This window comes from Meriones unguiculatus, chromosome 21 (assembly GCF_030254825.1).
Source record: "Meriones unguiculatus strain TT.TT164.6M chromosome 21, Bangor_MerUng_6.1, whole genome shotgun sequence".
In the NCBI taxonomy this organism is placed as follows: domain Eukaryota; kingdom Metazoa; phylum Chordata; class Mammalia; order Rodentia; family Muridae; genus Meriones; species Meriones unguiculatus.
Genome location: NC_083368.1, coordinates 36,175,881 through 36,192,200, shown reverse-complemented (window position 1 = coordinate 36,192,200; position 16,320 = coordinate 36,175,881). Strand labels below are relative to the sequence as shown.

The 16,320-nt window shown below is 41.1% G+C and overlaps 1 protein-coding gene across 7 annotated transcripts in view; it reads right to left on the bottom strand.

Annotated features, from left to right (window-relative positions):
* The window catches only part of Dync1i1 (dynein cytoplasmic 1 intermediate chain 1), a 285,397-nt gene that overhangs the window by 243,740 nt on the left and 25,337 nt on the right, over positions 1-16,320 (bottom strand). For all 7 annotated transcript variants that reach the window (XM_060374069.1, XM_060374068.1, XM_060374071.1 and 4 more), the window contains exons 2-3: positions 13,294-13,410; positions 2,457-2,571 (exon numbers count right to left, since the gene is read on the bottom strand). In XM_060374069.1, coding sequence (XP_060230052.1) covers positions 2,457-2,571; positions 13,294-13,401 — 223 coding nt within the window. In that variant the 5' untranslated portion in view covers positions 13,402-13,410. The remainder of the gene's footprint in view (positions 1-2,456; positions 2,572-13,293; positions 13,411-16,320) is intronic.

Below are 16,320 nucleotides of genomic sequence, written 5' to 3'. Positions count from 1 at the left end.
ATCAAAACAAATGGGCCCAAATTAAAGTGGTTGTATGGCCAGGAGAGATTGAGATGGGATAAGGAAAAAAAAAAAAGGAAAGAAAAGGAAGAAAGTCAAGTGAATTTTTTTTTATATTTTGGAAAATGGAAGTCTGAAATGAATTTAGACAGAATTAACTTAGGGATTCTAAGGCCATGTCTACCTAACGAAGTAAAATGGAGAATCACAGTCTCTATCCAGACAGCTCATCCTACATTTCTTTGGTAGGGACCATCTAGTTCATTGTAATTCTTCACTTTATTTTGTTAGTATAGATATGACCTGTTTAAAAGATGAGGTGTCTATAAAACTTTAAACATTTTGAAATGGATTCGCCCAAGTATTTTACATGCTCAAGAAGGGTAGGGAATCTATTGAGTATCTAATTTAGAAAGAAATGTATGGGTTCATGGTGCATAAACAACTCTGTCCTAAGACGAAGTGACAGAGAGGAAGGGTGAATGTTGAGCCTGATAATTTAAAAATCTCTTTCAAAACAAAGGGAAATGCCAGCCTGCTTTATTTTTACATTTAATGAGTGGTTTCGTCCCACCCTGCTTTCTCCTTTCATTTGGGACTTGTTTTCCTTGTCTCTGGCAGCCCTAGGAGACACAAGAACAGAAGTAAACTGCCATCCTGAGGGCGGGAGAAAGAGAGATGCTCAAAGATCAAAACAAAGGGAACAGAAATGCATTCTCTTTCTCCAGTCTTTACATCTAAGCCAAGTGTGCTTCAGACATTAGCTGTACCAAATAGGCAAAATGGCTCCAGGCCAGCCATCTTGATATGAATTAAGGGGATTCATATCATACATGTCAAGGAAGCCATGTGCAGAAAGAAACTTCAATAAATGAATATAGAATCCCATTTGGTTTCAATCATGTGCAATTTTCTTTTATTTATTTAATAGAGTAAAGGGCTTAATAATTTTTTTTCCAGTGACAATGACATAACTTCCAAGGAGCTGGGTATTTTCATGTGGCCCTTTGATTAATTCCCTAATTACTCTTTATGCTAAAATAAAGAGAAAGTTGGAGAGACGGATGAAAAAAAATGGGCCATATTGGAAGGAATTCATGGATAGCTGAGAATTTAACCACCAGTTTTATGCAGGGTAAGAAATAATAGTATATACCTCTACTGTGTTTAACCAGTGTTGACATGGCAACCACATTTCAGACTATTTTGAAGCAAAAATATAATTGATCGATAGATGTCTAATTTACATCATATGTCAGCTAAGTACAAAGAAGTTTGCCAACTTCTCAAAAAAGTCTTATCAGCGAAATCCCCTATAGGTTATGCCTTACATAATAAGATGTTAAACAAAATCTAATTTTATGAGGGCTTATTATACCAATAGACACATGATTTTACATTTAACAGTTGAGATAAAATGAAATGCTTTTTAGTGGTATTTTAGTTTCATGTTTACCCATTAAATCATATTTAGCAATACTTAATTTTCACTTGTATATGTCCTTTTTCTCATTTATATTGATAGCAATGATTGCTTTACATGGGTAATTTTTTTTCTTAATTTAAGTAACTATGAGAATAAAAGAAATTTTATTTTAATATGGAATTAAAAGATGAAACTTTTAAAACAGCCCTGATATTGTGCTTATTTCTCTGCATCATTTAAATGGTTTTATTTTTAATGTATTGGATATTACATAGTTTTACAGACACTCTCAGATTATTTTTGATATTATTATGGAAAATAAATAAACAAAATAAAAGTAAAACAACTCATGAAAGATATGCAAGCAAATGGCAGAATAAGCTCATGCAAACTACCTTTAACAAACAAAATAAATTATTCAAACTCAGTGACAAAACGGGGTCATAGACAGTCAATTAGAAATGAATGAGTTGGAGGAGGGGTAGTGGAAATGTCAACTAACAATGAACTCAAGGTGCACATGAGCCAAATAAATATAAGCTTGTAGATTAGCTGCTAACTTTTAAGTTTTCTGCAAATTTCCCACCAAACACTCTGTTTTCACCATGAAATGACTCTGTGCCTATAGCGTTCACCGTATTTATAACCCGATCAACATTATCTATATAGGCAAAGAGAGGTTGGGATTCAGCAAGAGAAACGGTGAGCAATTTGATGCTTAAAAAACCCCAAGATATCTCCTGTACGTTCATTTAACAGGTTGAAACGAATCTGCTGGCGACACAAAGGAACTCTGAGCATGTACTCCGTCAGTAGGTCACTAACTGCCGACGACTCTGTGAGCACTATTCCCGTCTCCTTCCAGCCCCCTCACTTCTAAGAAATACATGCAACTGAGACAGCGAGCCCTAGACTGTTCTAAGCAGAGAAAACAGTCATAAAGCTAACACTTAGAAGCGCAGCAACGCTGGACACGGTATATCCACACAAGCTGGGCTTGGGGGTTAGTGAGGCAAGTGAGCTGAGGTACCTAGAGGAGGCTCCGGGGATATGCCGATGCTCTGCAGCAAAGCTTCCGTCTCCCGTCGTTTGCGATCCAGGTCGGAGTCATCCTGGACAGGTTCTTTCTTCTGCTGCATATCTGCCTAAAAGATGCGATGTCAGCAAGGAAAGTCAGTGACGTAGCTAAAGGCAAGCTTTTCTTTGACGAAGTGGAAAACACCTGCAGCAAAGACCAGGCGAAGTGCTACGTAGATAATAATCCTGTGTCGGGGATGAAAACCACACTAACTGCTCATTTAGTAACTGACCGGAGCCGGGGGGGTGGGGGTGGGAGTGGGGGAGGCTCTCTCTTTTGGTGGAGGCCTTTCCCCCACCTCTATCACACGGTGGTATGAAAGTAAGGGCCATTGTGTCCAAGCCTGACCTCCCAAGTGAGTTCCAGAACCTGAATGGTTTAAAAGAAAAAATAAATAAATAAAAAGCGCTAGCTAGAAATAAAATAAGAAAATTTCCGGGTTTTGGAAGGAACTGTCAAGGCAAACTATTTCTGTGGGGCTACTTTAAAAGTAAATCTTGTCTGTTCCAGTCTCCATGTTTCTTCTGGGACACTGGTTCTTGGTCAGCGCCTTTCAGTAATACTGATATTCCAGAAATAGAAATTTCTAGAATCTAGCTGAAAAGTAAAAAGTAAGACTCTTTGTAGAAACTGGTAACTATAAATTTTACTATTTGTATTGGTAGTAGAAGCTCATTATGGTAGAACCTGGGTTAAAGTCTGTATTAAGGCAGTGTAGCCTGGTAATACATTATTGTTGTAGGTCTTTTTTTTTTTTTAACTGGATTTGGATTTTTCACAGGAGCCATTAACACAGTAATTAACTCAAAGAAGAAAATATTTTTCTATGAAAACACAATGCAAACAAAACAAAACAAAATTCTACTTAGGAGTTTTTCATGCTTTCATGAATTATCTAAAATACAACCTGTGTGATTTTTAGATTCTGGGCCCAGCTTGTGTTTTTATAGGACTGTGACAAACAGTAGCTATAAAAGATCAAGGGACTTTAGTGTTTGTTATCTCATCCCTCCTGCTAGTCCTTTCTGTATCCTGCTCTCCTGTTTCTTACTGGATTTGTGTTCCATTATTCCCTTCTACCCCTTTCCACCACTGTCTTCCCTTTTTTGAAATGCCCAATGCCATGGCCTCTGACTAATTTCTTGACCTCTATGGGTCAAATGAAAAACACGTATGCAAAGGTTCCAAGCATACAACCCCTTGTAGTTTCTGGATCTGAGTTACCTCACTCAGAATGATTGCTTCCAACTCTGTCTATTTACCCGATAATTTCATAATTCCATTTTTCTTAAGAGCTGAGTAATTTTTCATTGTGTAAATGTACCCCATTTTCATTGTTCATTTATCAGTTGACAGCCATCTAGGATGTTTTGATTTGCTGGCTACTTGTGGCTAGAGTCACAATGAACACGGATGAGCAAATATCTCTGCAGTAGAATAAAGGTCTTCGGGATATATGTCCAAGAGTGGTCTAACCACATCACGGGGGAGACCTATTTCAAATTTCCTGAGGATGTGCTCCACTGATCATGCTCCTTCTTCCAAGGCTAAGAGATCATGGAAGAAGAGGGGGCGGAAAGATTATAGATACAAAAGGAATGAATGACTACAATGAAACAGTGTTTTCTAGGTGCAGCAGAAGGGTTCCACATATGAATTCATGGCGACCATGACCGCAACAAGCTCAAGCAAAGAAAAATACAGTATAGGGTGGGAAGAGGGCATGAAGCCCCACGTCTAGTAGTTTTAAAAAGAAGATGAAGGGAGGTATTCTAAGTGGAATTGTAACTAAAGGTATTTGCCCAAACTGCATCAGGAAAATACTAGTGTGTAGCTACAAGCATCCTTCATGAGTCCACAGAAGTGACGATCATGAAGCCCGTCAAGCCAACTATCCTATTAATTATCAGATGTCATTTATTCTCCCTTGGCATGAGGTATCCTAGCAAGCACATTACCTCAATGAGCATAACTAATTTCATGTGCTTGAGACAGAATGCAGGGCAGTTTTGGCTTCCTCCAGACAGCATCCTGTAACTCGATTATAAGGCAACCATGTATCTGTACATGGCTCTGGGATCAGCATTTCTGTTCTTATTCATTTTGGCCTTAAAGTGCACTTTAATTTGTGCAGTCTATCTGTCATCAGGGAGGGAACTGTCATTTGGGATCTAAACAGAGCTGAAGAGGGTCTTAGAAGATTTCAGCTTCTTCATGTCACTCCACATTCTTAAAGGCAATTCTGGCTCTGTCTGTGAAGATAGCCAAATGCATGCTTTTTTCCAATTGTAATATTTAAACAACTGAAACATACTCCAACGTTAATGTGCACAACAAGCAAAAACAGAGCAGAGAAAAGAGGTGCTGTGGAATGAGACTCTCCAACCATATTCACTATTTATAGAGTTAAGAAGAAGGATATGAGGAAAAGGGAGAGATGCAAGAAAATGGATTTGCTACAGCTGCTATTTAAATACAGGTTAAAAAAAAACTAAAGAAAGTAAAATCCACTTTAGTACTGTAACACGGAGTAGCGTGGTATTGCAGAGATGAGCTTAGCCTCAACTGAAGTCTTGGTTTTACTGAGAGCAACATAATTGTTCTGTTCACCACAGGTGTTTATGCCTGGCTCAGCAGACGTATAGTATATAATAAATTTATTATTTATTTATACCTGCTGAGCCATCTGACCAGCCCACACTTTTATTATTAATTTATGTGTGTGTGTGTGTGTGTGTGTGTGTGTGTGTGTGTGTGTGTGTGTAACAGGGGGTGTGCCTAAGTGTCACAAAGCTTGAGTGTAGTGGTCAGAATGCAACTTTTGGAAGACGATTCTCTCCTTTTACCTTGCTGAAGCAGGTTCTCTGTTATTGCTGCTGCCCTGCTGTGTACTCCAGGCTACCACAGCTGGTTTTTTCAAGTGCCTTCCAGATGTTGTGTTCAGGTTGTGGGGCTTGAGGGGGCCAGTGCTTTTTGCCTGTTCAACTTAATTTTTGGCTTTCTTAATTCTTAGTGAACAAACCAACACACTGGAGTGTATTAATGAGGATAAGTGTTCATCTAGGCTCACAGCTTAGGAAAGCTATCAGCGCCCAGAGCCGACCACCTTGGAAACTACACAGTTAGATAACCAGAGCTTATCGGAAACAAGCCAGTTATCACTCAGCACCTAAAACAAAACAATATATAATCTCTTCAAAGAGAGTAGTGTCATAGTGATTATTCTTAACAACCTCTCCAGTAAGAACTACAGAATCCTGCCATGTTTTAATGACACACTGTGGATTGGTCTGGCAATACTAATTATTAAAAACCCAAAGTTACCTTTCCCAGCAAATGATATTTTCATTTGTGAGGTATAATCACAGATGAGACCCAGAGAAGATAATCAAAGAAAGACAATTTGACAGTTGCACAGTTTTGGGGGGAACAAGTGGAGACAGTGACAAAAAACTCAATCTGTCCCAGCTTCCAGAAATTCAGCATAAGACCAAGGTCAGACTACAACTTCAGGGTGGCCCCCATTAAGTTCACCTCACTGCACTGAAGCCAAGTTTTTATGAAACCGGGCCTGTGTCTTAAATGGTGGCCACTATATTTATTTTTAAATCAGATTTCAGCCATAAGACCACAGCCAAGAAAGCAACTGCCATCCAAGGCAGCACAGAGCGAATTTTCCCCGAGTTCAATTTTCTCTGCTGTTGGAGATAATCTACCCGGGTGGTCCTAAGTCCTTCTTCTCTCCAGAATCAAGGACAGGAAGCTAGGTTAGCACCAAACAACATTTTCTTCCCTTTTAATTCTGAATCTGTGTGTTCCATTGAAAGTATGAGCCTACACAATGTTTTTTAAAAAGTCAAACTTAAATTCTTAAGACGGTTTCTAACCCCTTTTAAACAATGACATGAGAACATCTTAACCCAGGGATTGTGACGGTGGCCGGGGATGCGGTTGCTGCACAACCTCAGGGTCAGAGATGCCAAAGGAATCGTTAGGGATGGAACCTTAGATGGTCGAAAATAACATCGATACACACTGAGAAGCAGAAGAGCCAGACCATGGAGATGAGCAGACCATCTCCTGGTGCAGGCTCTCCCACTCTAGAATGCTCCCCAGGGAGCAATTTAACCTGGAGGAGCCGTACGGATGTGGCTGTGACGGACTCACCTGGACAGAGTCCATTCAACCTCTGGACAAGGTCACGGCCTTTAGTATGGAAGACAGTGTGAAGGGGCTGCTTTCATAAATTATGTGTTGAAGCAGCATGCTGGGATGTACTTATGTAAGTACATCATCAAGCTTTGCATGCACATGATTAAATGCACACCATATTTTACACTATAAGACAATAAAAACAATAGCTTTCGAAAGAAAGAAAGAAAGAAAGAAAGAAAGAAAGAAAGAAAGAAAGAAAGAAAGAAAGAAAGAAAGAAAGAAAGAAAGGTTGATATCAGTGTCTCCAGTCCCTGCCCCAAACTTGCATGATTATTTATTCTGTCTATATTCTTTTTTTTGGGGGGGGTATAAGTGATGAAATAAATGTGAAACACAAAATTAAAAAAGAAAAACTCAATAGTATATAGATCCCTACCCTCACAAATTCCTGTCTCTAGAGTGGTCAGAGGTGGCTTTCATCCGAGACAAAATGAAAAGATGTGCAGGCATGTTCAACTAATGCACAGGTGAAGGAGAAGATGAGAGAGATGGAATAAACTTGCTGTCAAGTGAGGTCCATAGAGGACCAGGTAAACAGAGATGGAGCGTCCCCAAGCTGAAATGGAAAGTATTCCGATCTCTCAAAGTTTCTGGGTTTCAACACGATTCCAGAGCACAGAATTCCACAGTGTTAATTTGATTCATAAAAAAGATCATTTTAAACATTATGTAAAATATCTCTAGTCTAGGTATATAAAGTGTTTATGAAACACGAATTCCGTGTATAAACTTAGGTCTTCCAACCCATTCCCAACTTGTACACAGGCAAACATTCCCAAATCTGAAAAACAAAATCCAAATCAAGAAATATTTTTGGTCTCAAGAATATCAGATATGGGATTATTAAACAATAGGTTAATTTGGCTGGAATGCAGTTTTAGAGAGAAAACAAGTGGGGAAGAAAAGAGTTCTGTCATCCTTCTCCAGGTCATGATAATTCTTGTAAATGGTGAGAACAGAATGATGCTAGTGTTCTGAGTTAGAACCAGGTGGCAGGATCTTCCTTAAAGCTACAGACAAGAGTTACTCCTTTACATCGACTTTATTTCTTCATTTGAAAAAAAATATCAGAATAAATTAGTTACATATTTCTTCCATATATAAAATACTGTAACCTCTGGGCTGGAGGGATGGCTCAGCAGTTAAGAGTACTTACCACATTTGCAGAGGAGCCAAGTTGGTTCCCAGGACCCACATCCAGTGGCTCTCAAACACCTGTAAACCCAGCTCCAGGTGGATTCTATATCTCTGTTGTCTATAGGAAGCTCCTCTCAAATGCACACACGCATGTGCACACACACACAAACACAAACTTTTTAAGTATAAATAAATCGTTAAGGATACTATAACCTCATGAGGGTACTTGGACTCTAAGATCCCATCTTGACCAACATATACATACACATGCATGCATCTAATGTCTCCCTTCTCTCACTTATCACTGGTCTCAGAAGCACAATAAGAGCTTTTTTCACTATGGTGGTTAATCTTGGTGGAATTTTTGAAATTACCTAGAAGATACATCTCTAGGTCTGTAAGGGTATGTCCAGAGAGAAAACCTATGCCAAATGTGGGTAGGACTCATGATAGGCTACTGTTCTGAGCTGAATAAAATGAGAACACAAATAGGGTATCAGCACTCATCTCTCTTTGCCTAACCATGGACGTAGGGTGACAAGTTGCCTCCCGATCTCTCACCACAACTAACACAGCACTTGCTGCCTTGCCTTTCCCACCCTGAAAGACTTTAACTCCTTAAATTGAGCCAAAACAACCCCTTCCTTCTTAAGTTGCCTCATCAGGTCTTTAGTCACTGCATTGAGAAGGGTTATCATGATACAGTGGCCCATTTCTCTATGCTCTTCATTGCTCTTCACTGCCTCTTGGAATCTATACAGAACTCTGTCAAGAATACAAATCCCAAGAGGCCTTCACCAAAGCCATTCTGTGAAGGGGAGAGGCAACTTTTCTGAGCCACATACAGTGCAAAAGCCTGTATGTAATCAGGCCTAATACCGCCTGTCTGATGCCGCTGGCTGCTCAGAACAAATGGAGCCAGCACTGTCTGCAAAAGATATTTAAACAGGACTGGTGAGATAGCTCCACAGGAGTAGTGGTTTTAATGAGATGTCCCCCTTACAGTCAGGATTTAATAGTGAGTCTTCTTGAAGACACTATTTGGGGAGGCGGAAGGGTCTTGTTGAACAGAGTGTGTCACTTGAAGGGGGGCTTTGAGGTTTCAAAAGCCCCCACCATCCCAAGTTCACGGTCCCTCACGGTCCCTGTTTCCTGCTTGAGATATGAGCCCATGAGCTCTCAGATTTTCCAGTTTCCATTTTCCATCCCCTCAACCCTGCCATTATGGTGATAGTTATTATCTCTCTGGAAATGTTAGCCCCAAGTAAAGCCTTCTATAGTAGCCTGACTATCTTAATCACTAGGGCCCCCTTAATGAAAGGAGTGAATGAGCTCCACATATTTGCTGTAGATCACACATGTCCCAAACCCATCGACTCAAATAAACAAATAATTATTTTTTAAAGAGATGCTTAAACGACACAAAGAAAAGAACTTCTTGAGGGAAGAAGAAGGAGAAGGAGGAGTTGGAGGAGAAGGAGAAGGAGATCATGCAGTCAGGCAGAGAAGATACTTAAAGGCAGGGCAGACCTTAAAATCAACAATACAGCTATCACAATCCAAAACTGAACTCTGATTTTAATTTTCCGAATGGAAATGGGGATGGGAGTGTAGGATCTCTGAACTGTCATTGTAACTTTGAGCTTCCCTGTCAGTTAAGAAATGAAGAGAGTAAGGCCTTCTGTAATTTGAATTGCAGAGGCATGCTGAAGCCAAAAACCACCTGCTTCTTGGACTCCAGGAGCTCTCTTTGCTATGCAGGAGGCAGACCTTTATCTAGCAAAACTGCTTGATGTATCAGAAAAAAAAGTGCCCTTGTTGTATGGTGGAGTGTCTTTTGACTATATACCCAGGAGTGGTATAGCTGAGCCTTGAGGTAAAGCTATTCCCAGTTTTCTGAGAAAGTACCAGATTGATTTCCACAGTGGTTGTACAAATTTGCACTCCCACCAGTAATGGAGGATTGCTCCCCATTCTCCACAGTCTCTCCAGCATGTGCTGTCACTTAAGATTTTGATCTTAGCTATTCTGACCACTGTGAGATGGAACCTCAAAGTCATTTTGATTTGTATTTCCTTAATGACTAAGAAAACTGAGCATTTCTTTAAGTGCTTCTCAGCCATTTGAGATTCCTCTGTTGAGAAATATGTTTGGTTTTGTACTCCATTTTTTTAAATTGGGTTATTGTGTTTATTGGTGTTTGATTTCTTGAGTTCATTCTATATTTTAGATATCAGCCCTCTGTTGGAGGTAGGATTGTAGACAATCTGTAGACTGTCATTCTGTTCTATTGATAATGTCCTTTGCCTTACAGAAGCTTTTCAATTTCATGAGGTCCCATTTATTGATTGTTGGTCTTAGAGCCTGAGCTGTTGGTGTTCAGTTCAAAAAGTTCTCTCCTGTGCCAATGAGTTTGAGGTTCTTCTACTATACAACACAGACACTTCCTCAACTACGCTCATAGCAGCTTTGTTCATAATAGCCAGAATCTGGAAATAACCTACATGTCCCTCAAGTGAAGAACGATAAAGAAACTGTAGCTCATTTACACAAAGGAATAATACTCGGCTATCAAAAACAAAGAAATCATGAAATTTTCAGGCAAATGGATGGAACTAGATATGATCAACCTGAGTGAGGTGACACAAACCCAGAAAGACACATTGTATGTACTCACGTGTGGATTTTAGCCATAGAGCATAGGATAAGCATACTACAAAGCACAGACCCAAAGAAGATAAGTAACATTGAAGATCCAAGGAAGGATGCATAAATCTCACTTGGAAGGGGAGATAGAATAGACAGAAGTAGTGGTTGAAGAGAAAGAAGTAGTGGTTGAAGAGAGGGAACAAGGTAGGAGAGGAGGCACAGAGACTTAAGAGAGTGGAAATCAGTCCTGTGGAGAGTGAGGGTGAGAGGACAGAAGGCCTGTTGAGAAAAGAGAAACAGAGGGTGGGGAGATCTCAGTGACAAGTGGAGACCTAACTCAGGGTAGGCTCCTGGGAGGATACAAGCAGGATTTGAGTAGAGACACCTAGTAGCAGAGGCCATAGAGACTAAAGAAGACACCCTTAAACTAGACCAGGCTACTAGCAGAGGAAGGGGAACAACAAAGCACCCACAAAAACTTTGACCCAAAATTTACTCTGCCTACAAGATGTGAAGGAATAAAGATAGAACAGATAGAACAGAGATTGAGGGAATGCCCAACCAATGTTGGTCTCTGGCCCAACCAAAGACCCACCCTATAGGAGAATGCCAACCCCTGACACTATGAAGGATACTCTGCTAAGCTTACAGACAGAGCCTGATAGTGTTGTCCTCTAAGAGGCCCTACCCAGCAGTACCTCAAAACAGATGCTGAGACTCACAGTCAAATATTGGGCAATGTGTATAGGAGTTGTGGAAAAGTGGCAGGAAAGAGCACAGGACCTGGAGTTGACAGGAGCTCCACAAGAAAACCAACACAGATAAGTAACCAGAGGAGCTTGCTGAGATTGAAGCATCAATCAAGGACCATGTATGAACTGATTCTAGGCCCCCATACAAAGATGTAGCATATGGGCACTTAGGCCTCATGTGGATCCTCTAGTAAGGGAAGTAGTGACTTCATTGGACACAGACTCATTTCTTGATCACTTCCACCTGGCAAGTCTGCCTTGTCAGGCAGCAGGGGAAGAGGACATGCTCAGTCCTGATGCAACTTGATGAGCTGGGGTAGATGGGAAAGGAAAAGTGGGGGGAGAGGGTAGAAGGTGAGACAGGGAGAGGAAAAGGGATAGGGCTACAACAAGGATATAAAGTGAATTTAAAAAAATAAAGGAGAAAAGAAAAGTAAAAGCTAGCCTTGATCTGCTTGTTGGGCCATGAGTCTCCCAAAATGTGTAAAATGTAAAAGATGGAGCAGACAGCCTAATTTGGAGCCAGATTTCCTATATCACATCACACTTCATAGTAATTCCGTGAAATTCAAGTTGGATATTAGAATGTCAGTTTAAAAGGAAGCCCATTATTAGCAGGGAATAGCAGGTGCTTTGAAGAGACAGTCACTGTTGACATTTGAAAGAAGGGAAACATAATCACATAACGCTTTTGGGGGGCTTCCCAAAGAAATGAATAGCCATTCCTTGTCAGTTCTCACCTCTGTTTCACCTACAATCTGCACATGTAACATCAAAGATCTCCCAGGGAAAACCATTATGTAGAATATCAAGGACAAACACGCTATGGCATCAATCAAAGTGTAAGGCGTGGAGAGGTGGGAGAAGCCAGGAGGTTAAAAGGCAACTGCAATTATGTCTTTCTTTGTTGGGAAATAATAAACGTTGTAAATCTGTTATTTTACTCCCTTAAATGTGTGGAATGAAGCAGCATTCATTTAGATCATGAGGCATCAAGTACACTTTCTTTCTCCTGAAAAAAAAAAAAAAATCACTGTGTGTGGGGAGCAGTTCCAGTTTCTCTTAATGCAGGAATCGCATGCTGGACAAAGTTTTCTTTCTAGAAAAGTACTCACAAATACCTTTGCCATCTGCGTTTTGTGCACCAAACGGGCTATTTCTAAATTGTCACAACAAATTGGAGAATAAAAAAAAATAAGTCACTTCTTGGGTTGAAATCCTAAAAGACATGACAGACAGGCTCTGAATTTGGGGTCAAGAGTCTTTGACCCCTCAGTTTACCAGGAGAAAAGCTGCCATGTCTCTGGGTCCTTGCTGTGACATGAAGAAGGGCAACAGCAGGTCTCTAAGATGCCCTCCTGCCATAACACCTCAAACTGGACTCTGTCTTATCCATAACACCTCAAACTGGACTCTGTCTTATCCATCCACCTTCCTGCCTGACTCCCGCTTAACTGAGCAAAGGATTCTTACTGAATCATGGGAAATGCACCCTGGGCAGGGATCACTGGCAAGCCACTGGCATTGTTTTCTATTTTGTCTTCTAGAATGTTTGTACTGGTGGTTTTTGCAAAAATAAATTAGTGCACAAAAAGATTTCTTTTTTCTCTCTCTTAAAACTAACACAGGTATGAACTATACCCTAGCTTCTAGGCAGCGGAAGAGAAGGCCATCCTAATCTTAGAAGTTCCATAAAGCAAACTAATCATTGTTTCCAAAGTAACGCCAGGAGAACACGGCCCAGAAAGATAGAAGAATATCCATCAGCAAAGGGATCCCAGACCACTTCAGGTTCTATTCAAACCTAGGGTGAGTCTGGGCTTGGGGTTCTTTAAGCCATGTATTACCCATTGCTTAGGTAACACCTAACAGCACTCACCAGGTGGAAATGACCTTCCTCTTCAGATTGTATAGGTATGGTCACATGTTATTCAAATTTCATGAAAATTCTCAGAGAGGGTCCTGTTTGCCCATGCAAGAGGTTCCACAGACCCCAGCGCTCCTTATACCCCGCAGCAACCCGATTCTAGCCTCACCTCTTTCTTTTTCCTCTCCTCTTCCTTCCGCTTCTTCTCCTCTCTTATCTGTGCCAAGCGCTGCTTTTTCCGCTCCAGCTCAGCTTTTAGGTCGCTCTTGTCAGACATATTTGCTTCCTTGGAGAAAAGGAGAGAGAGAAAGTGAGACTGTGTATAATGTTATTTGTACCACCAATGCAAAAGCTCTCAAAAGGAAATGCAGCTTGCAAATGTGATTTTTGGGGGGCTATAATAGGTTGTATTATTTAGTCTGTGTTGAAGAATCGGAGAAGGAACTCAAGTTTGCTCTAACTCTATGTAATTCTTTTCCTATTGTGTTTCCATAAATGACTGAAGAAATTCGATGTTGTCATCCGTGTTGAAAAAGAATAGCAACTCACTCCCAGGGAAGCAACTCGTATTCTGTACCAGTGTTTTCACAGATAAACAAAACAAGAGAGTGAGCATCAAAGAGGAATCATCATGATGACTTCGGGGTTTGGGTGCTAATGGAGCAATTCGTCTCCACACTACACAAAGGAAACAGGCTGTCAGGAACTCTAGAGTGTGCCCTGCTCAGATTTCCATGGACTGGATAAACAGTCCTCCAAGAGCTTAGGGAGATTTCATTTTGCCTAACGTTACATACACCTCAGAAGACAGCTGCTGAAAAGCCAACATGTTAATCTATTTTTTTTCTGTAAACTCCCCCACCCAAATTGTCACACTTAATTTCATCTCCCAAATAACACTATTTCTATAAACTTTCATTTGCATACTGAATGCAATAGTCCTTATTTTCGCACTGACCTCATTCAAAGTAAATGGCATGGGTGCACAAGGAACAGGAGCTAACCCTGGGTTGAACTCTAAGGAAAATTTATCCAAATAAGGTTTGATTTTACTTACCACTTTAAAAAGTCACTTATCTTACGTGTATGATTATTTTGCCTGTGTGTACATATGTGTACCACATGCATTCTTTGAGCCTGCAGAGGCCAGAAGAAGGTATTGGATTGCCTGGAACTAGAGTTCCAGGTGGTTGTGAGCCGTGTGTGTGTGCTGGGACTCGAACCTGGGTCCTCTGCAACAGCAGCAAATGTTCTGACTGCTAAGCTATCTCTCCAGTCCTGAGGTTTAACTTTAATATTGTCATAGTTCATGAGAATGGGGCCAGAAGCATTTTCAAATACAAGGAGTTTAGAGACTACTGATATCCTTTACCACTGATTATATACTCTTCCATTCTGGAAACCAGGAGGAAACCCATAGAAATGAAGGCTGTCCAGCCACTCCATGGTGGAACCTAAATTCAAGCCTACATGTGTAATAATCCACTACACACACCAAGCACTGAAGTTTAAGCTCAAAGTGAAGCACACCAAAACAAACGAATAAATAGCAAAGATCTGGGGGTCAGATCTAACAGTCCAGGGTGAGCATCGTGGAGTTAGTAGAATTTGAACTGGATATCCTACAATATCAGGACTCATAAATGAAGGGAAGATTTGGATATGCGAAGATGGAGAAGCCTGGAGGGTATGTACAAGACAAGTGAGGCATTCAGATAAAGAAATAAAAACTTGAGTTCAAGTGTGTACGTGTGTAGAGGCAACGTCAAAGCCAGGGAGAAAGAAAAATGGCTTCTATTTGATATAGTGGGAGGTGACCAATCACAGCAGCTTTCTGAAAGGGAAAGGGACAAAAAAAAAAATGTGCTCAAACTTATTCTTGTCCCTGCCTGTGTGACAGTGGGAGCAGACACTAGGAATGAGGGAGGCTGCTGGGAGACTGGTGCTAGCATCGCTCTGATTCCACTGCACCTGCACGGGGAAGGAAGGGGAGTTAGTTAGGGGCCGCAGACCCGTTGAAGCAGATTGTGGCTTGCATAGCCAGAGCATGGAGGCCTGAGGCGTATGGAAGGAGAAGAGGAACATTCTACAACAATTCAGCTTCGAGAGCGCAAAGGAGGTGGCACAGGTATCGGAAGGAGAAGACCAAAATTAAATATCAGATAGAAAAGCTTTAATCCGCACCTAACAACAGGCAACCTTTGAGCACGCTCACATTTGGGAGACAACGGACAGAAATCACAGCCACACAGCAGATGCCTCAAAATGGAGCCGTGGGACTGAAGCTCTGGACTAAAGCCCGGAGCCTTTCACCTGCACGGACCTTAAAACCCGAGCCACAAATCCACAGGCATGTGGCCATCCACAAATCTGAGGAAGAGGGCAGAGAGGAGGAGCCTGCTCGGCTGTTCATGTTGGCTCCCCCTCAGAGCCTGCCTGGGGGAACGTGGAAGTCAAGGGGGGCACACGTTTTGAGCTTCACTCTTCTCTTTCCTTGTTTGAAAAGTGACAGAAGCAACCAAAATGCAGTTTATCAAGAAAGAAAACACTATTGGGTGGCTAACACTATTGGGCCTTGCGAGATGTGAGATGTGGGGCAGGCAAAAATGAACGGTTCTGATCACAAAAGCTGTCTGAGAAGCCGCCGTGCTCTTAGCCAGTGGAAACGAATCTACTGTAATCAATGTGGTTGAAATTTTTCCCGTGGTTAAAGTATAAGAAATAAGAAAATAAAAATAAGAAAGAAGGAAATCACTGTGTGGGCAGTAGCCGTGCTGTTCTAAGTTGAAAGCAGACAGGGAAAACAGCCAGAGCATTCAGTTTTCCCCTTTCTCCAGCTCTCACCCAATATTTTCTTTGTTTGCCCAGTCAAAATCACCTGGCTCCACTTCAGCTACGTATTACCATCGGGTGGAAAAAAATCACATTCCAAAAACATCCTATATTAGCTGTGACTTTTTTTCTTTATTAATTTTCTTCTTTGACAAGTGCATGCACACATACAAATGTATACACACACACACACACACACACACACACACACCATATAATACATTCGGGTTACTCTCATCCCCCACCATCCTTTATTTCTCTGCCGGCCTATGTCAGCAACTCCATCTCTTCCTGACAAATCTCTCACGTTCATGCTTTTCACACATTCCCCACTGTCTGTGGTGTGTGGCCCAGAGTTTGGAAT